General features: G+C 32.7%; 1 protein-coding gene across 1 annotated transcript in view; it reads left to right on the plus strand.

Moving 5' to 3' along the window:
* LOC114328978 (general transcription factor 3C polypeptide 1) overlaps positions 1 to 22,660 on the plus strand; it is a 148,252-nt gene that overhangs the window by 123,682 nt on the left and 1,910 nt on the right. The window contains exons 19-23 of the mRNA XM_050647879.1: positions 3,194 to 3,455; positions 4,278 to 4,431; positions 6,892 to 7,085; positions 11,614 to 11,800; positions 16,187 to 16,274. Coding sequence (XP_050503836.1) covers positions 3,194 to 3,455; positions 4,278 to 4,431; positions 6,892 to 7,085; positions 11,614 to 11,800; positions 16,187 to 16,274 — 885 coding nt within the window. The remainder of the gene's footprint in view (positions 1 to 3,193; positions 3,456 to 4,277; positions 4,432 to 6,891; positions 7,086 to 11,613; positions 11,801 to 16,186; positions 16,275 to 22,660) is intronic.

Genomic DNA, 22,660 nt, shown 5'->3' on the forward strand with positions numbered 1-22,660 from the left:
AGAATTTGTTTTTGATGAAAAAAGTGATCCTAGTGCGCAGATCACCCCAACGAGTACTTGTGTTTATCCGATTACTGAAATGGTCGTCACGAAACTGTCACTGGACGATAACAATTTTTGTTGGAACAATCGGAAGAAAGATGCGATTAACGACCATCTTTTTGTTGGAACATATTTTGTTTACTGCGCAGAAGCGTGATCGTTACAATAAGGAATGCACGTAATTTTCTTCGTGTTGCCATATTCTAAATTTTAAAAAATGTATAGGGAATAATCAGATTTTTTTGACATGCCTATTACAGCGAGCATTTTATTGGGTAGAATTAGTGACGAGTTTATAGGACGTCATTATTATATTTCTTCTTCTTCTTCTTCCTTTATTGGGTTATATCCCTCGGGATAATTCGCCCAGCTTACACCAGGTAAATACTCTTGTCTTGCTCTGGGCAATCGAATATTTCCAAATATATATGCTAAAGCCTCAATTTTTTTTTAAATATATATTAGTAGGAACATCTTCTTATAGGGCCAGACAGTCCCTACAGGAAAGGCAATAATAAAGGGTTAAAACTTTTATCGTTTGGAGGTCTAATATCTTTTTATATCTTTATCTTCTTAATTTTTTTAATTCAAAGTTGGGAATTGATTAATTTATAAGTTAAGTTTAGCTAAGTTAAGGAATTTAAGGATCAAGTTAATCCTACGTGGATTAAGGTTGGACATAAGTAGGCAAATTTCAATGGGGGTAGGGATATTTGTTTTAGCTAATTCTTTATATAGGTCAAAATTGGTTGACATATTTATAGGGCACTCAAAAATCAGATGATTTAAGGACCCAACTTGGCCACAGTCACAATATGGGTTGTCTTTTACTCCTATCCTGAATAGGTGAACTTCATCATCCAGCCTCAAAAGTCCACTGCTGAACATAGGCCTCCTCCCCTCGTTTCCAACCCCATCTATCCTGCGCCGCCCTCATCAGGTGAACTATTATTATTATATTTGGAGATATTGTAAATGGTAACTGGCGTCTGTCATAATATTGGAGGTTAATATAATGTCAAATTATTGTTTTCAAAGTATGTATATATTTTATTTATTTAAAAGATGAAGTTTTTCAATCCTAAAAGCAACATTAATAATATTGAAAATATTAAAAATATTACTAAAAGATTTTTAAATTGAAAAACTTATTGGTACATTTTCCTGGTGACACCTCCAAGACTTCTACAATTTGCAAGCCAAATGGATGCTGCAGTGAAGACAAAGGGAAGGAATTCTACACTATGCAATTCACATCCCCGTCTGCAGCTTGGTAAAGTTCCAACGGAAAATGCACCTAGTTACTCTACGGAGTAATACGAATATAAAATAAAAATGTATACCATATTTATTATTCAGTTGCAATGCGAAGGCAAAACAATCTTACTTTTCAATCAGAATAGGGAGTGCAATCCAGCTCTCTGAATCGCGATTTTCGATTCTTATTGGAATCTCATCGGAGAGAGCGCGGGCTTGTTCTCCATATCCTAACTGACCAGCACCGAGAGCTTTTCCCACACATTGCAACTGAAACAAATAGGGTAGGTGACTAGCGTCATCTGGCAATTGAAAGATGAAGTTTTTCAATCCTAAAAGCAACATTATTAATATTGAAAATATTAAAAAGATCACTAAAAGATTTTTAAAAACTTCGCATTGCAACTGAATAATAAATATGGTATACATTTTTATTTTATATTCGATTACTCCGTAGAGTAACTAGGTGCATTTTCCGTTGGAACTTTACAAAGCTGCAGACGGGGATGTGAATTGCATAGTGTAGAATTCCTTCCCTTTGTCTTCACTGCAGCATCCATTTGGCTTGCAAATTGTACAAGCCTTGGAGGTGTCACCAGGAAAATGTACTAATAAGTTTTTCAATTTAAAAATCTTTTAGTAATATTTTTAATATTTTCAATATTATTAATGTTGCTTTTAGGATTGAAAAACTTCATCTTTCAATTGCCAGATGACGCTAGTCACCTACCCTATTTGTTTCAGTTGCAATGTGTGGGAAAAGCTCTCGGTGCTGGTCAGTTAGGATATGGAGAACAAGCCTGCGCTCTCTCCGATGAGATTCCAATAAGAATCGAAAATCGCGATTTAGAGAGCTGGATTGCACTCCGTATTCTGATTGAAAAGTAAGATTGTTTTGCCTTCGCATTGCAACTGAATAATAAATATGGTATACATTTTGATTTTATTTATTTAGTTTATTTTTCAGCCCTTTCTCTTCCCTATCCTTAAGACTCTTTAGAGTGCATCATCATTATCATCATCAATCAGCCCTTTGCATCCACTGCTAGATATAGGCTTCCCTATTTCCGTCCACTGTCTTCTGTCCTGGGCGCTTTGAATCCAATTTGTGGACATTCTTTTTATATCGTCCGTCCATCGCGTGGGTGGTCTTGCTCTACTTCTTTTATCGGCTCTTGGTCTCCACTCGAGCGACCTTTTTGTCCATCTCATCAACCAGTCAGACGGCCACATATCAACTAAAATATAATGCTTCATATTTCACGTGGTGTCATTTTTATACACGACAATTCTCGGTCTCACGTTGCCAAAGTAGTGAGAGAAAATCTACAACGAAAGAAATGGACATTATAGCATCCATCCTATAGTGCCGATTTATCGCCTTGTGATTTTTATATCTTTGGGCAACTGAAAAAAGCCTTAAAGATCATCGTTTTCAGTTGGACGAGGCAGTACAAAATACCGTAAAAGAATTCTTTCAAAAACATCAACAGAAATTCTTTAAGCAGGATGTACATCGCTTAGTGAAACAATGTGATATGTGCCTTACTTATATTATTGGTAATTATTTGTAGATATATTTGTCAATAAATTTTTTCTGGGTCAAAGATGGGTGTCAATTGAATAAGCCTCTATTGTTAATCCATTCGCTGCCGATCACGCACCAGCGCGTGATATGGTTACTTCAGTCAGGTGCCGTTCACGCGCCAGCGAGTGATACGGTTACTTCAGTTAGGTGCCCTTCATCAAAATGGCTCCTAGCCTAGTTCCATCCTCTTCGACAGGCGGTGAATGTGTTAATACTTCATATTAGTTATTTTATTCGCCCAACAAAGTGCCGTTTGATTTATATATTCTATAGTTAGGTATATTTCATAATATTTGTATATTCTAGGTATGCTCAAACTTACCACTAACAACGAGGAAAGAAATATTCCTTATATAACGGAACTTAGCCATTTATTAAAAGAAAACTTCAGCGAGCTAAAAACAACTGCCGACCTGATCCGATTGAAAAATCATTTCATCACCGAATATATCAAATTAAATGAGATTACTATTGATGATGACGATTTTGAAAAGTTAAAAGGTCATAGTATAATTAAGGAACTGGAAGAATCGAAGAGATACAACAATTTTTGGAGTAAAATAGAAAAGTAAGTATGGAGACTATCTTTATCTTCTAGTATAGTACCTACTGCACAAATGAAATAATGCTTCAAATATAATGTGCAGAATAATTTTAAATTTGGTTCCGCTAATGAACTTTCTTTTTTTGGACTTAAAATAGTAAAAAGTTTATTTTCTCTTGCGTAATATTTATCGTATAATAGTTTTAACTGTACTATATGCAAGTGTTTAAATTTAAGTTCTGAAATTACTAATTTACAGTGAGTAGGTAATCTAATACGATTGTGAAAATACCGATAAGTGTTAAATCTATAAAGCGGCTACTTAAATTTCTTAAACATTTATACCAAGCATTTAAAATTGTATTTTAACTGTTTAAGATGTTTAAAATTTATCTACTCATTGCGATAGTAACAGTATGTTATTAAAATCACTTTATCAATTTTTTTCTCGAATATTAGTTTTTATTGTATAGTATATCAATTATTGTAATCACTGAATACATAGTTAGTTAAAAATAATCCTATTAATTTAATTTTTTGAATAATTTAAGCAAGTAACAAGTAAAGATTGTCCAAGAATATTCAAAAACTAAACGAAATAGCCACCTCTATTTTGCAGATGAAATTGATACTCTATGACTCTATGCACTGTTAATGTTTACGTATCTATAAATTATAATAATAAAGCATAGCTTATTGAATTATAGTATGTGGGAAGCTGGCAGGGTTGCTATTTTAAGTCCGTATATCAATTGAAAAGTAAACGTAGTGTATATTTTTGTACTTGATGATTCATATTTATTTCGAAGAATGATTGAATAATACATTAATGTATCTATGTTTTAGTAACATAATCGTCAGAGATTTTTTAAGAATGCCCAAATTTGAACAGTTGATATTAAACGATGGAGGAAACGAACACGATATTGCTTTAGCGTCCGATATTATACAGTTTGCATCCTCTAACACTTTTTTTGGCGTAACGGGCGCAGAATTAAAGGTAAGATTATTTAATTCAGATATGTAGCTTCACTGCAGTACTGCTGCTGGGGATGATGGAAGGTCCATTTATACCGTCGTTGTTGACGTGGTTCACTGGAGTGGCGCTTGGGTGGGGTTGGCGCGAAGATTCCTGGTCTTCGCGCCAACCCCACTTTGACCTGATGGAAGGTCTTAATGTCGTAGGCGACCTGGTGTCATCATCTTTTTTATTTAGGCAATTCGGCTGTTTTTCAATCTCTATGACTCGTCGGATGGAGGCTATGGTTTTGGAGTTTTCAAAGTCAATTTTGTGAACTGTATGAAGATGGTGTTGGCCTAGACCTGAAATTTAATCGGTATTGCGAACAGATATGGAATGTTCATAAATCCTGTTTTGAATTCTACGATTGGTTTGGCCTATGTAAGATCGAGGGTAGTCTGCACAAGGAATTTCAGATTGCTCTTACTTTTTTAAGTTTCAGCGTTAAATAACTTAGAGCCATTAAGTCTACTGGTATTCCTTAAACGGGATCTGCTTTTATTTCCCGGTATAATCCTGCTTCAGCTTGAGACCTGCAATACGCCTGTTGTGGAAGATCTCAATGGCTCGCGTGACATTTGAATGTCAAGCTCCAGGTCACTAAGTCACTAAACAGGCAAACTACCAGGTGGCTGTGTTTTGTTTCACCAAGTCTCTGAATCATAGGTTATTTACCATAGTCTTGTTACTCTTATGTCTATCTATGTATATGTTTACTTTTGGGTTTAAACTTCATGTTTTTTCACACAGTCGCTTGCATCTTCCAAATAGGATTCCAGATTTCTCTTTAGTCTTTTGGGTGTGTGGATTCCTCTTCACCTTATGGTCGAGTAGATGGACTGATAAATGGACTCTTCACTTCCTTGAGCACGGATACAAATAGTTGTCGTGTTTACACCGTGTACACCGACTTCTAACAAATATTGAAATTAAAAAACATTTTCAATTTCGTTGCAACCTGAAACTGCAGTCGTATCATATTCTAGTGCAATCAGAGAGTACAGCAAGCATCTCTACCGGTTTCGGGGCTTTTTAGCCCCTCATCAGTAGATACATATTGCGCTTTTCTCTGATTGAACCAGGATAATACTCCGCCTGCAGTCACGGATTGCAGGGATGCCCTAGCGACATCTGCTAGAAAAAGTTTAAGTTTTTAATCTAATAGCACACAAAATAACATTTAAAATACCATTTTATACCCTACCAGATTAAAAACAATGGAAATTCTCTCTGATTACACCATCCGAGGCTTCTAAAAATGCAAGCCATGCGGATGCTGAGACTAAAGGAAGATGAGGGAATTTTACAATTTATAATTGAGGGAATCAGATGCTAAGGAGTACAAGTGATAAAATGGTTCAATTGAGAAAAACGAAGTCAAAGTTAAATTTACATAGTAAATTCTACAGCAAATTAATCGCTTATGAACTTATTTTAAATTAATTGTATACCTTTTATTTATCTAATTGTAAAAGCTTTTGTAAAGTTAGTATTTATTTTCATTCAAAATATTTGAAATTTGGAAAAAAACGTCGCACTTATACCCCTCTGCTTCAAATTTTGCACTTGTTTCTCTTTGCCACTTAAGTACCTTACCAATTTCTTAAATTCTTAACTAAAATAAAAGAAAAATTACGTAAAAATTAAACATTTTTATTTATGAAAACTTTACATTTACATTTTGTGTTATTATTTCACTTATTTTGAATACTTTTTTGATTTGCAAAGATACTAAACAAATCACCAAAAATAATATCCAACACCTTACAGGCAAAGGGATACAAGTGAAGTTATACCTGTTTGCCGCAAGCTGTTTTTAAATATTTCGTAAGTAGTCAAACTAGAACCTGCGATATGTCGCCACCAGTAGTTTAATTCACCTGAATCTCTTTCTCACTAAATTTGTAATACTATCTTGTATTATTTTGTGCACTTAACTCGGTTTACAATATTTTGTCACTTGTACCCCTTAGCATCTAATCCCCTCAAATATTCACATCTCATCTGATCAGCGTGTTAAATTTCCAGCTAGAGTGGTTCCCTTCGTACTCCAAATAGAGTAAATATATAAATTAAAAATGAATAAACATTTTCAATTTCCTTGCAACCCGAAACTGCAGTCATATTATATTCTAGTTCAATCAGAGAGTGCAGCAAGCATCTCTACCGGTTTCGGGGCGTTTTAGCTCCTCATCAGGAGATACATGTGTTGTTCTCATTTTTAATTTATATATTTACTCTATTTGGAGTACGAAGGGAACCATTCTCGCTGGAAATTTACCGCGCTGAGCAGATGAGATGTGAATTATAAATTGTAAAATTCCCTCATCTTCCTTTAATCTCAGCATCAGCATGGTATTTCAGTATAAAATGGTATTTCAAATGTTATTTTCTGTGCTATTAGATTAAAAACTTTTTTTGATATTAAAATTGTTTCAGGAAAATTTTTTACATCGTGAAGAAAACTGTTCCTTGGTAAACATAATCAAAATTTTAATCAAAGCTGGAATACTGCTTCAAACAGGTACCTGTACTCTAACATTTGTACACTACTCATATCAATACATATGGGTAGTTGAACAGAACCTTTCCAGTGGCAGTTATTCTCTTAATACAGAAAAAGCTGACGAAAGGTAAATACCAGGTATTATTTCATAAAGCAATATAATAAACAGAAAGAAATGAGAAGTCCCAGATCCGTAAATGTGAAATAATCTCGTGGAGCCAATTTATGGTTACTTTCTTTATCTCTGCCTTTTACAATTTATAAGGCAAGGAGAAACTAGAAGATAACCAGAAATTGTTTCCACGAGAGGTTTCAGATTTACGGATATGGGACTTCTCATTTTCTTAAATAGTTTTCGCTACAGCATCCGAAGACAAAATAAGCAACGAAACTAGGCAACTAATGACGGAAAGAAGACAACTACTAGCGTAAAACGAAAGCCATACTCAAGAATACATAGAACTTAATAAAACAATTAGAAAAGAACTAAAACGTGACATACAAAAATGGAATGAGAACTTAATAGAGCGAGTCTTTGAAAACAAGAGCGGCTTAAAATGTCTAAGACCTGCACTGGATGTTCAAAAAAATTATCAAAATTAAAGACGCCAATAATAAGGAAGATAAGGACAAATATAAAATAAAAAAATAGTCGAAGACTTCTACAAAACATTGTACAGCTCGCAAAGCCAGCCTAATGAATCAACAAAGGAGAATTTCAAAAGAAAAATAAAAAACGTGGGATCAGAAGTTCTTCCAAATAGAAAGGGATTCGAAATAGAAAGAGCTTTAAAAGAACTAAAAAATAATAAAGCTCCAGGACACGACGGTATAATTGCCGAGCTCTTGAAAACAAGCAAAACAGTAACAATCCCTATACTAACAGAGCTATTAAATAAATGTCTCCATAATAGCAAGATCCCTAAAGACTGGAACGAAAGTCTAGTAATACTCAGTCAAGTATACAAACTATTTATGAATATTATTAACAACCGGTTGACCTACAAAATGGACAATTACAAACCGGTGGAACAGGTTGGCTTTCTTGCCTTCGTAGACTATGAAAAGGCGTTTGATAGTATCGAGATGTGGGCCATAGAACAAGCTATTAATAATTGTAGAACAGATTCGAGATATAGGCAACTAATACATAATATACAGAGTGTCCCGGAAAATGGTGCGTTCCTTTAAGGTATGGATAGAATACACAATTTAGAACAAAAAAGTCCTATACCATTTTTTTCTAAAGTTAACCGTTTCCAAAAAAAGATTACATTGTTTTCCATATACATGTATTTTAACGTTTAGAAATTTAAATTGCCTGGCAACATCGCGATCGTACGCACTACGGAATAATAACAGATCAGATAGTAAGAACTTCTAGGGCTTTTCATCGATTGTCATTTGTTTCGAGCTTCCGTCATATGTTGTATACTGCCGTGCTAAGCCCAAAGGCGATAACTGATTTTTTATCGAAAATGAGATTGTTGTATTTCTACGTAGATAGGTATTTAGAATATTTTTACCAAGTCCTTAGAGTTGTAGAACTATTCTAATGGGTATCTAGAATATATTTACAAAGTCTTTGGGGTTGTAGAAGCATTATAATATAATGAAACCTACCTAGAAATACAAAAATGTCATTTTCGATAAAAAATCAGTTACCGCCTTTGGGCTTAGCACGGCAGTATAAACTGTGTATAATATTAATATACACGGATTATACGAGATATGACAGAAGCTCGAAACAAATGACTGTGAATGAAAAGCCCTATTTGTGATTTACAGTACATGTATTTAAAATAATCCAACCTAATAGTACTTAATGTATTTATAATTTGTTTTTTTTTTGTTATTTGTTTACTATAATTTTTTTTAAATGTATTGAAATACCTATTGCACAATTTTAAATGAATTAGGTATACATCTTCTAACATAAAAACACATCATTTAACTGAACTAGTAGGTATTATGTATTTAGTAAGCTTTAAATGTGTTGAATGCTGAGGACTTTGACTAAATTACATGGTTTACAGTGGAAATTAAATACACCAGATTGATAATGTGTCAGTAATTTGTTTACTTGTGAACTAAAATAATTAAGTTGTACTTACTTGAAAATAATTATTACACTTTCACGAACACATTCACTCATACGACGAGAAATAACGGCAAAACATTTTGAAAGAAATTAGAGAGTAAGCCTCTCTTTTAGTGATCTGCCATAACTAATCAACATAATAACATAATAGGTAATGAACTCATGATTCGAAAACATTTTCGGCATTGAGACTAAACAGGATTCTTCCAAACTATCTGTTGTATGTTTAAACTTCCAAACTATGTGATTGTATTTAGAAAAAAATGTTTTAAGAGTTTTTTGCTTTACATGGTGCCCTCTACCTATACCTTTAAGGAACGCACTATTTTCCGGGACACCCTATATATGAAAATGCCACTATGATAGTACAACTAGACGAAAATCCCCATTAAGAGAGACGTGAGACAAGGAGACGTAATATCGCCAAAGCTTTTCAACCTAGCCCTGGAAGACGTCTTCTAAACGACAAATTGCTCAACCTATGGCATTAACGTTAATGGAAACAAGCTAAACCACCTCAGATTCGCTGACGGCATTGTGATTATAGCGAGCTCATTCGAGGAACTGCAAATTATGATGGAGGAACTCGCAGGCAGCTCCCAATACGTCCGTCGGGCTAAAAATGAACATGAGAAAAGCAAAAATAATGACAAACACAGATGACCCCAGACGTATAACTATAAATGGCAGTGAGATAGAAAAAGTCCAGGAATATATCTATCTAGGCCAAATCCTGAAACTTGACAAAGACAACCAAAGTGCGGAAATTACTACTAGAAGAGCAAGACTAGCATGGGCAGGATTTGGAAAACTTAGTTGTATACTCAAGAACCGCAAAATACCCCAATACTTGAGGAGCAAAGTGTTCAACCAGTGCATCCTTCCGATCATGACACATGGATGTCAAACCTGGACCCTAACCAAGGCAAATATGAATAAACGAGCCACAACAGAAGGAGCAATGTTAGGTATACGACTGTCAGATCGACTGGGTAAGATCAAAAACAAAAGTCGAGGACATAAGAACAAAAGTTGCCAAACTTAAATGGAGCTTCGCAGGCCACACTGCTAGACAAAAGGACCAACCTTGGAATACAACAATACAACACTGGCGACCTTACGAAAGAAAACGACCGAGAGGAAGACCACAGATGAGGTGGGTTGATGATATTAAAAGAATAGCCGGAACAAATTGGAAATATGTTGATGCACGAATTATTTTTATAATTCGGCTTAAATAGACAGCTTGGTTTCGTTTAGATTCAGAGTTGATCATGTAGCCCCTCTGATGAAGTCTAGGGAGACTAAAGTATACGCAAGTTACTGGATTCTGCAGATTCTAGGATACGAGAAACTACGCAATAGTACCTTATAAATAGAGGGACTTTCAGATCATTATAACTTTTGTTCAACTTTTGTTAATCTTTTGCTAAGCTTTTGTCATATTATACAGTTGAGTTCGCGAGTCTTTACTCGTGCGTCATTAATACCTGGCGAGATAAAACACATACTTTTTATCTAGCATCATTCTCTTCCACGCATAAAACTAAAGACAAACCAGCTACCGGCTGTTATTAAGTAAAAATACATGTTATTTTTATAAACGATCTAGACTCAGTGCATTGAAAAGAGATAGGTACAAAGAAAGACGTTTTCACATATTTTAAGTATAATTTCTAACGTTTTGGTTTGTTTACTTTTTTGGCTGTCAGTTTGTTGAATTTTTTGCTTTTATTTTGTCGAATTTTTGCATTTTGAAGTTTTTTATAGTATACAAACAGTTGTTTTCACAACTAATTTTATATTGTTAGAAATTTTATGATAAGTTTATGTTATTTTACGATAAATTTTGACAACGTACAAATAACCTCATTGTCGACACAGTTAAGGAATGCTTGTGTTTAATGTTCCGCCAAAGTGAATAAAATAAACAGAAAATATGTTATCAATTTTTTTTATAAATTGTTTATTTATTTATTAATCAATGATAATAAAAGAATTTATTAAGCTACTTCAAATGTAGCTGTAATTATGCACCAAAATTTTAAAGCAAAACTTAAATTTGACATTCTTTTTATTCGATAACGTCAAATTTTATACTATAACCCGTGATTGGAATAATACCCACTTTCTGTCAATTACTGTTGCGTTTAATAAATTTCCGACTTATTTCGTATGCTTTAAATGATGACGTACGGGTAAAGACTCGGGGACTCAACTGTAAGTTTGCCAGTAACACTTCTGTTGTTTCGTATTTTGAAAATAAATAATTTTAAAAAACTCCTTCTCGAATATCAAAGTTATAATTCGCAAGGGGATGATTAATCATCCAGTGGCGGATCCAGCATCGTTAAGAGGGGGGCTGATTGGCTAAATTTCTATGAAAAATCATTGAATAAATGAATGTTTTTATATTCTTTACATATAACTTGGTTTGAGAGGGGGACTGATCGCCCCCATCGCCCTCCCCTGGATCCGCCACTGTAATCATCTCTGAACCGAAATGAAATAAGCTGTCTTTCATTTTCCCATATAATAAATATATTATTTTTAGGAAAGCACTATCTAGTATGATAATAATGCCGTGGGTGAGGGTAGATGGTACACTTAATAGAGTAATGTTAAAAACATGGACTTGCAATGTATTGTCTTATTGTCTGGATTATCCTAAAGTGCCATTTTCAAAAATCTGCGATAAATTTTGTTATATAAAACCTGTGGATTTATATTTTATTGTACAGGTAAGTTAAAACAAACTGTATACAGGGTATCCCAGACTAATTTATCCAGGCTATATCTTTTAAACGAATCGAGATTTTCGGATGGGACAAAAACTGATATACTATATTTGTAATACGCTTTAATATGGCGTTGAAAAAATTATCCCCTAAATATTCATCCCTTAGTTACAACCCCTAACTTTGATTTTTTTAATAGCACCCCGTACATTTTTTATAGTTTTGGGTGTGGTCTTTTATCGTCTATTCAACAGATTTTTTTAAAATAAAATCGGTTCGTAAATAATCAAGAAAATATCAGTTTATTTTTTATTTTTGTTATGTGTCCCAGACTAATTTATCCAGGCTATATCTCTTAAACGAATAGAGATTTTCGAATGGGCCAAAAACTGATATATTCCATATATAATACGCTTTAATATGGCGTAGAAAAAATCATCTCCTAAATATTCAGATTCACCCCCTATTTACAACCTCTAACTTTAATTTTTTTAATAGCACCCTGTATATTTTTTTATAGTTTTGGATGTGGTCTTCTATCGTCTGTTCAACAGATTTTTTTTAAATAAAATCGGTCATAAAATTCAAGAAAATATCAGTTTATTTTTTATTTTTGTTAATTATGGTATAGTTATTAAAAATTAAAGTTACGGGTTGTAACTAAGGGATTAATATTTAGGGGATGATTTTTTCTACGCCATATTAAAGTGTATTACAAACAAGCTGAAAATGCGAGAATTATCATAACGAAAACTTTGTTTATATACGTATTTAAATTCATAATATAGAAAATTGCTATTACGAAGAGATGTGAGTTAAAAATTATGTTTTAATGTGCAAGTATATCATTCTAATTTAAATGTTGTGAACTATAAAGATACTTTACTCGAAATTCATATTTTTTTTACATACCTCGTATAAAATTAATAAAATTTGATTCATGATGGTTGCATCATAAATCTTAGACCAAGAAGAGATTTTTATGAAGAATAACTTTTCTTCGTCAAATTAAAAATACAAGAGTTATAAATGAAAATGATGTTGGTATCCATAATTTGAGAAAATTCGTCAAATATTTTTTTCCATTAGAAGGATGTACTTTCATATATATCAGAACATACTTTTTTATTCCAAACCACATTTTAAATAACAATTTTCCAATATTGTAAAATAAATAATACATACATGATAAAGATACTTTTTACTAATGAACTTTACTTGGATTACAGACCGAGCGAGTCTCGTAAATTCCACGGCTTTGCGCCACGCTTCACGCAACCATATTTGCGTACTTGTGTTTCGAGTTGTGTGGTCGTGCGCTGGTCGAGTGGAGTTATAATTTACCAAATTTAAATATAATCGTTTCTACTGATTCAGTATTAATATAGTATAATATGTATTATTGCTTTCAAAATATACTCAAATTGCATTTTTATATATTTATTACACATATTATTTTATATAATAATTAAATTCACTATAAAATGTCTTTTATATTTTATTAATAGCTAAATAACTTAAAATTTAGTTTGACATTCACGAAGTGTCAAACTCAAATGTAAATAATAACATTTGCTTTGCTTAACAAATTCAGATTAAAAAAGTAGCCTACTTCCTAATCAAAGATTTCAGCTGACGTTTAGTGCGTGGTAGGAAATAACCGGATTGTGACGTCACATTTTAGATTTTGAGGTCGATTATCTCGAAGACGGTTAGAGATATCGAAATGCCGTTTTCAGATTTGTATTCAGAAGACAAAACTACATAGGAATCCATCGATACATCTGCTCTAAGTATTGCGGAGCGGCAACGCAATAACACGCAGACTTTTGCAAATTTATAAACGAAAAGTTTTCGTTGAAAATGGAATATATCAGTTTTTGTCCCATTTGAAAATCTCTATTCGTTTTAAGAGATATAACCTTAATAAATTAGTCTGAGGGCCGGTTGTTCGAAAGCTAATCAACAATGATCATTATCAAACATTTAATTACTGTCACCAACTGTCAATGTCAACTTTGTTTGGGTTGCTGAAAACATAATATGAAATTACTTAATCAATTATGTTAATAATTGTTATGTTAATTGATTAACTAATCTCATAATTTTAATCAATTATGTTTTCAGCAACCCAATAAAAGTTGACATTGACAGTTTTGGTGACAGTAATTAAATATTTGATAGTGATCATTGTTGATTAGCGTTCGAACAACCGGCCCTTAGACACATAACAAAAATAAAAAAGTTAACTGATATTTTCTTGATTATTTACAAACCGATTTTATTTTTGAAAAATCTGTTGCATAGACGATAGGAGACCACATCCAAAACTATAAAAAAATATACAGGGTGCCATTAAAAAAATTAAAGTTGGGGCTCTAACTAAGGGATGAATATTTAGGGGATGATTTTTTTACGCCATATTAAAGTGTATTACAGATGGTATAGACCAGTTTTTGTCCTATTCGAAAATCTCTATTCGTTTAAGAGATATAGCCTGGATAAATTAGTCTGGGACACCCTGTATAAAGTAAAACGTTACTTTTTGTGATAGATTCATTGTTTAGTTCTGCTCATTTTTGAAGTGAATACTTCTTATCACTCGTTATGGAATTTTGGCGATACTAAAATCGTATTTGACGTCATTCAAAAATCGTGACACGAGTGGTAACCTTGCGGTATACCATAATATACACATCTATACACTTTTTTAACTTTCTAGTTAAATAATATAATCTTTGACAAGATATTTAACAGATAACGAATTATCTATTTTTGACTGGTTTCAGCATGATTTCAAGTGTAAATCGCGAATTTTAAATTATTGGCTGGCTTCGTGCTGGTTTCAACCCTATAAGGGTGATTTGTTCAATTTTACAAACTACCCAAACAAATAAACCCCCATAGGGGTTTCAGTTTCATTGCAACTTTAAACGTTTGGTAGATTACTTTGCCTTCGAGTTTAACATTACTGGAACATTTGAATTAAATTAGCATTGTAGCAAGTTGACAATATTGTTCTAAGTTAGTTAAAATTATTTTTTCACAATTCAAGCTGTATAATTTCATTAACCCTTAAACGCCCAAGGGTGGGTAAAAAATGTCCACCTAATGCGTATTCCCTTGTAACATATTTACGTGTTAAAAATTTTTTCAAAAATTATTTATTGTTAAAAATACAGCCCTTTATCGAATGTTAATTTGGTTTTACCGATATTTTTGAAAATAAAAGTTATATCTTGATTTAATTATCGGTGGGCATAAAAAGTACACCCTTGGTAAAACTTGTTACTAAAGGTTTCTCTATAATTTCTCGTTGGTAGGAATAGGTCTGGATCCCGCGTATGAAAAAAAAGTTGATTAATAGCAAGCTGAAATTTTGTTAATAGCTTAAGGGTGTCTAGTCGGATAAACTTTGATATATGGGAACACCGGAACAGGGGCAGTTTTAATTGTGGAACAAGTTAAAAATTTGGAACGGTCAGACCACGAAAACGGCACATTTATTTTGTCCGACGGAACAGACTTAAGCTCTCCGAACAGAGATTAAACTCTCATGCAAAAATCAGACTGCTATTTATCACCTGTCATAATTCCTGTCATTTGACATATTCCACATGTTCCACTCATTAAAACGCCCATTTGGTGATAAATAGCAGTCTGATTTTTGCATGAGAGTTTAATCTCTGTTCGGAGAGTTTAAGTCTGTTTTGTCGGACAAAATAAATAAGCCGTTTTCGTGGTCTGACTGTTCCAAATTTTTAACCTGTTCCACAATTAAAACTGCCCCTGTCCAGTGTTCTCATATATCAAAGTTTGTCCGACTAGACACCCTTAAGCTATTAACAAATTTTCAGCTTGCTATTAATCAGCTTTTTTTTCATACGCGGGATCCAGACCTAGAACATAATCCATATAATTATCGACGTATATTTACATTATCGACATAATTATCCGCCAATGAATAGGCTGAAAGGAAAAATGGGGAGAAAATCGACAAATCTGAATTAATGTCTTTTACTGGTATGTTAATTTTGATGTACATTGTAATTTTGTTGTAAGATTTGTAAATTGTTTATATTAATATTTTAGAAGATGCTGTGTTTATTAAGCATAAGATTCTTAAGTTTAATCCATTTCCATCAACTCTCAATAAATGTATTAGCTATTTTCGAGGTGGACATTTTTTACCCACCCTTGGGCGTACATGGAACCCAAAAAAAGGTTGGGCGTTTAAGGGTTAATAAAAGTTTTTGATAAAATGTGTTTTTACTAAAAGTTGTTTATTTTGTTCTTGTGATATTGGCCATAACTGTCATCTGTCAAATGATCTGAAACTCATTATCTTATGTTATTCATTAATACATGTGCTTCTTTTTTTACTTTTAGATTTTAGAAGAGATTGGTTGTATTGAAGTATTAATATACGAAACAGAAGAGGAATCTATATTTTCAGAATGGAGAAAAACTTGCGAAAGTAAGATTTAAAATAATATTTTTACCTATTGAAATATTAAGTTTGCTTATTTTTTTATGTAGGGAATACTGCATTTGGGAATAGGTCTTCCAGTTGTTTCCATTTTTATTCCAATAGTCAATAGGCATTCTAGTTGTGGTATTATTGTTATTTTTTTAAGTGCGTATTGGGACGACTTTACTTGATCATAGCTATTTACCTAATTACATACTTGAAATTTGTTTGTCTGTGAGTGACACTGACAGCGCCAGTTGTTTTGACAGTATCATTTACCTCGTTTAAACTTATACTACATTCGCTCTCGCGAGATTTTTTTTGACACTGACGTTAGTAATTTCTTTTTTGAAAAATTCAGTTGTCAGAAGTGACTGGAAATTACTACAAAACCAACGCACCTGCTATATCCAATATTATTAATAGTAAACAGACATAAAAATAACATAAACCTTACGCCAATCAATATTTATTTATCTAAACCATTATAATGTATTGATAGCAAATGAGAAAATTATTTATTGTACAAAATAAAAATATTTTGTAGAAATAAACTTCACAAAATTTTATGAGATTAGTAGACACTCCCACTATTTCTAATAATTCTTCTTTTTTTAATGAAAGATTAAGTTGATTTTAGCAGTTAATAGTGTGAGGTAGGAATTTTTGTGTTGTACGTTTCCTATTCCGAATGTCTCAAAAAAAATCTCGCGAGAGCGAATGTAGTATAGCAAACCATTTCTCAACGGTTGATTTTCCTGGTGCATAGTCCGAATAATGTATCAAGCCAGCTTTGGCTTCAACAAATTTTTTTTCGCCAAAAAGCAATGATTTATTAAGACACGAAATTCCTTTTTATTCATTTTTTTAAAACTAACACAAGTTGCTTCACTCAAAATACTATATCTCATAAACTAATAGTTAGACAGCTGTCAACTTTATACACGCATCTTTTGAAGGTTAGGGCTGATTAAAAATCATATGAATTTAATACCAGTAGTGCCATCTCTGTGTCAGCCTACGAACTTTTTATCCCACCTGTTATGTTCCATAGTTGTCTGAATCACTTGAAGTTTGTGGACTATGTTGTTAAAAGTCCATACATACACTGGGGTGCAAAATTAACCGGACACCTTAAAAGTGGGTCATTTTTGATGTCTCGAATTTCCTAAACCTGTTGTCCGATTTAAGTGATTTTTTAGTATGTTATAGCCTTATTCTTTATCAATATCGCTGTAATAATATTGTGGCTAAACAGGTAAATTTTCATTGCATACTGGGTGTACCAATGAAACTGTGTTTTTTTTTTTCTTAAACTTCCCATCAAAAATACTCAAATTAAAACCCAACTATAGCCTTATGTTTTCTCAACATTCTGTTTTTTGATTCATTCGCTTAAGTAGGACCATAAAAAAGTTATGAAATTTAACAACTAGCCATGTTCTTTATCTATACAGGGTGTTTCTAAATAAGTGCGACAAACTTTAAGGGGTAATTCTACATGAAAAAATAATGACAGTTTGCTTTATAAACCTATGTCCGCAAATGCTTCATTTCTGAGATAGAGGGTGTTGAAATTTTTCTTACAAACTGACGATTTATTTATTGCTTAAAAACCAGTTGAGATATGCAAATGAAATTTGGTGGGTGTTAAGACGTAGTTATTGTACATTTTTTGACATACAATTAAGAATTTAATATTCACCATTTACCATATTCACCCATACGGGTAATATAAGCCCTCATATTACCCGTATGCGCGCTAATGGTGAATATTAAATTCTTAATTGTATGTCAAAAAATGTGCAATAACTACTTCTTAAAACCCACCAAATTTCATTTGCATACCTCAACCGGTTTTAAAGCAATAAATAAATCGTCAGTTTGTAAGAAAACTTTTAACACCCCCTATCTCAGAAAGGAAGCATTTGCAGACATATCGTTGATAAAGCAAACTGTCATTATTTTTTCATGCAGAATTACTTCTTAAAGTTTGCCAATTATTATTTAAAAACACGCTGTATTGATGAAAAACATGGCTAGTTGTTAAAGTACCTAACTTTTTTATTATCCAACATTAGCGAATGAATCAAAAAACAAAATGTTGAGAAAACATGAGGCTATAGTTGGATTTTAATTTCAGTATTTTATAAATGATAGAATATTCCACAGGGTGATGCGAACTTTGAAAAAAAAACACAGTTTGATTGATACACCCGGTATACAATGAAAATTTAACTGTTTAGCAACAATACTATTACAGCAATATTGCCAAAGAATAAGGCTATAATACATTAAAAAAATCACTTAAATCGGACAACAGGTTTAGGAAATTTCAGACATCAAAAATGACTCATTTTTAAGGTGTCCGGTTAATTTTACACCCCAGTGTATTTCAGTTCCATATGTCAGGATTCACAATTCAACTGGTCGAAAGTTTTTGCCTTTAAGGGGCTATAAGGAGTTTATCAGGGAACTATCCCTTTTTAGTAAATATAAATAAAACTAAATATCTAACAATGAATCTGTAAATATAACTGAGGATAAACTCTGGGCAATAATAATATAAAATCAAACTTAATATATGTTTAACCCTTTCACCCCCAGCTACAAATTTTTTTTAGATCAATAATCCCAGCGATTTTAAGTTTGGACAAACGGCATAAGTTTCCATGCTTATATACCAACGGCCGTACGTTGTACGTCATAGGAACGAACCTACACTGAAAAATGTATTAACTTGTACAAAAAAAGATATTTTCTATTAAAATGCATGATACCGTTGAGTGAAAAGTATAAAGAGACGCAACCAAATGTACTAATTTGTGCCAAATTTTTCTCACGGATAGATGGCACCTGTACAGGATTCTCCAGGATTTCCCACACTTTTTACTTATTTTGATTAGAGATTCAGTGGCGTATTGTTTTATAATAGTATGATACAATTGATTCAAAAGATGGCATAACCCAGACATCCAAAGTGAAAGTTATCCTCCAACACCAAATTGTTCTATATGGTCCATATAATTTTCAGGAAAAAGTCACACCATTTTGAGCGTCGGGTTTGGGGGGGGGGGGAGAGAGGAGGGAGAAATCGGTAAATTGAAAAATGAACAGTTCCAAAGTTACGGAGGTAGTATGGTATAATTATTGGTCCAAAAAGAGGCCAAACCCAGACATCCAAAGTAAAATTTTTCCTCCAACACCAAATTGTTCTATATGGTCCATATATTGTTCAGTAAAAAGTTACACCATTTTGAGCGTCCGGTTTAGGGGGGGGAGAAGTCGGTAAATTAGTAGTTTTTTACACGTTTTCGTCAATATTTCTAAAACTACGCTTTAGCGTAAACAATGTTCTGTACAAAAATGTTCTACATAAATTTTAAAACAAAAAAGATCCTATGCATAATTGTTATAAAATCAACGGTTCCAGAGTTACGGAGGGTGAAAAGTAGAGGTTTTCGATACTTTTATATTTTTTTGGCAATTGATAATGATTTTAGGTGGTGAGGTTGACGTTTCTTCAAGGGCTTATCACCATCGGCCACTGAAATAGCAAATTTTATTTACAAAACAAAATCGTGTTAAAGAAAATTCCTTTCATCAGTAATAATATTATAAATTGCCCAAAATAATAAAAAGTATCGAAAACCTCCACTTTTCACCCTCCGTAACTCTGGAAATCCTGATTTTATAAAAAATATGAATAGGACCTTTTTTGTTTTATATTTTATGTAGAACATTTTTACATAGAACATTGTATACGCTAAAGCATAATTTTAGAAATATTGACGAAAAACGTAAAAAACTACTAATTTACCGACTTCTCCCCATCTCACCCCAAACCGGACGCTCAAAATGATGTAACTTTTTCCTGAACAATATCAGGGGTGTAAAAATAACACAGAAAGGGAAATACAGTTTTTTTATTGATATGATACATAATTTATACTTTTGTGATACATAATTTATTTTATTTGACATTTACAAAACATGATTATAATTATTAAAACAGTTTGGCATGCACTGTACATGTATCCATCTGAGGAACAAAGGCTAAAAACTTTTACTCCGAGTCTGGACCGCTTTGATTTAATATATTGCCGAAAATGTAAACGGCCTTTGTACAACATCAATGATTCGTCGACTACAACATTCTTCTTTGGTTGGTAGTTATGTTGAAATAGTCTTTCTAAACGTTCTAGAAATGGTCTAATATGGCATAATCTATCATTTGCTTGTAGGTTATTTGGATCAGCAAATCGTAAAAATTTTAAAATTGATACAAATCGGTTTCGACTGAGACCTTTCTCTCGAAACCACGGAGTATTTAGATTAGCGCGCGTACTCCAATACATTGATAGCTGCGCTTTTTTATTCAAACCCATGTTTAGGATATATCCAAAAAAAATTTCATTTCTTCTACTGTTACATCGCGCCATTGTAGTCCATGAATTTTAAAATTGACTTCCGGATGATTTGCTGTGCTTTAGAATTTGTGCATTGCACAATAAAATGAAACAAGTCAACTGGTAAAAAGGCATCTACACACCTTGTAAAAGATACATCTTCGTCAGGAAACACATCTGGATTTGGACCTGGAATCCCAAGGAATTCTGGCACATTATCAGGTCGAATATCTCCAAATGGATCACCTATCATATTCCACGCAGGTGGATTGTTACCAACAGATGAAGCATCACTATTGTCTGATAAAAACTCATCATCACTACTATCAAAATATTCACTTTCAGTGCCGGACGTAATATTGTCGAACAAAAAATCGGGGTCTGAATCACTGTCACTCATGATGAGAAATAGATTTCGAGATAATATAAAATAATTTCAAAGAAGACTGCACTTCGAACTACCGTTTGAAACTAAATCGAAAACTAATATCTTTGCGATTTCATTTATTTATTTTAACCATAAGTAGCCTATCAGCAGAGACACATAAACTTTCCTCCGGATTATTAATTTAATCCTCAAGAAACTGTGTACCTGCAAAATATACATTCTTATCTGGAAGTAATTCAGTGTTTACCTGTTGGAAAGTTTATTTACTTTTATTCAAATTTTGGGTAAATATACCTGAAATCTAATGACACAGTATTTATCAATCATAAAATAGGTTTTCCCAAAATGTACTTACTAATTCTGGTTAACTATTACTAAATATAACGGTCGAAAAGGGGTCGACCCACGATATACTAAACTGTGACTGAACTAAATAATTGAAGACAGATACTAATTTTCAATATTTATTTACAGTGGAACCCCGATAAGTCGGCCTCCGATAACCCGGAAGTCCGGCTAAATTGGATCGATTTTCATCAGATAAAATAAAAATGTTTTCACTTTGACTGAGTTTTTTTACCAAGAAATAAACAATAATGTATACAACTGTACGTAATTTAGATGTACTGGACATAAGTATTTCATTTTTTTGGCAATTATAATTAAGTTTATCTGTAAGAGTACCGTATTTTATTAATTTTTACCATATTCTCCGGCTAACCCGGATTTTCAATAACCTGGATCGGCCGCGGTCCCGATTAATCCGGCTTATCGAGGTTCCACAGTATTTATTTATTTATTTTGAAACGTTTTTTTTTTTTCAGTGTAAGCAAAAAATCCAAATAAAAATAGTTCAAACGTAATAAAATAAATTTGACGTACGTCGTACGTCCTGAAGTATAGTAAGTGGACGTACGTCGTACGTCCACTGGTGCTGAAAGGGTTAAGGGGCTATCCTAGTGTAAAAGTACGAAATTCATATACTTTTTTGGGAATTTCTAAAATAAAAAGTACTGTACCAATTGTTTTGAAAATTTGCATGAGCATTTATTATAAAAAGAATTACATGTAAAGCTATTTTCATAAAAAAATATTGAAAATTAAACGATTTATGCGCCATCTACTGGCACCGTGAAAATAAAAACAGCTCCGCTGCTGCAGTTATTGAGACTAATAGAGACACTGAAACATAAAATTTCAAAGTTATTATTGAAATCTAAGTTATTTTCTATACCATCAACTAGGGGTTTTTTTAATTGTATAAAAAATGTCAATTTGGCAGTATTTGAAACTGAAAATGGTTTAGCAAATTAAAAAAAAAAAAGAATGTGTGTGTACTTTGTACGCACGTAAGAAGTTATACTTCTACTACATATTATGTGATTTTTAAGACAATACCAAAAATTTAAAAAAATAAAAGAATAAAACGCACACAAACACATTGAAAAATGCCACAAAGAAAAAATTATTTCTGAACGATAATTGTTGGCAAAAATTTTAAATACGAATTTTCTGAAAAAAAAATATATAACAAATATACTTACAATCATAAAATGCATAAAAAATAAAAAAAAATAAAAACTTGCATCAGGAAT

The sequence above is a fragment of the Diabrotica virgifera genome, chromosome 3, assembly GCF_917563875.1.
Source record: "Diabrotica virgifera virgifera chromosome 3, PGI_DIABVI_V3a".
NCBI classification, from domain to species: Eukaryota; Metazoa; Arthropoda; class Insecta; order Coleoptera; family Chrysomelidae; genus Diabrotica; species Diabrotica virgifera.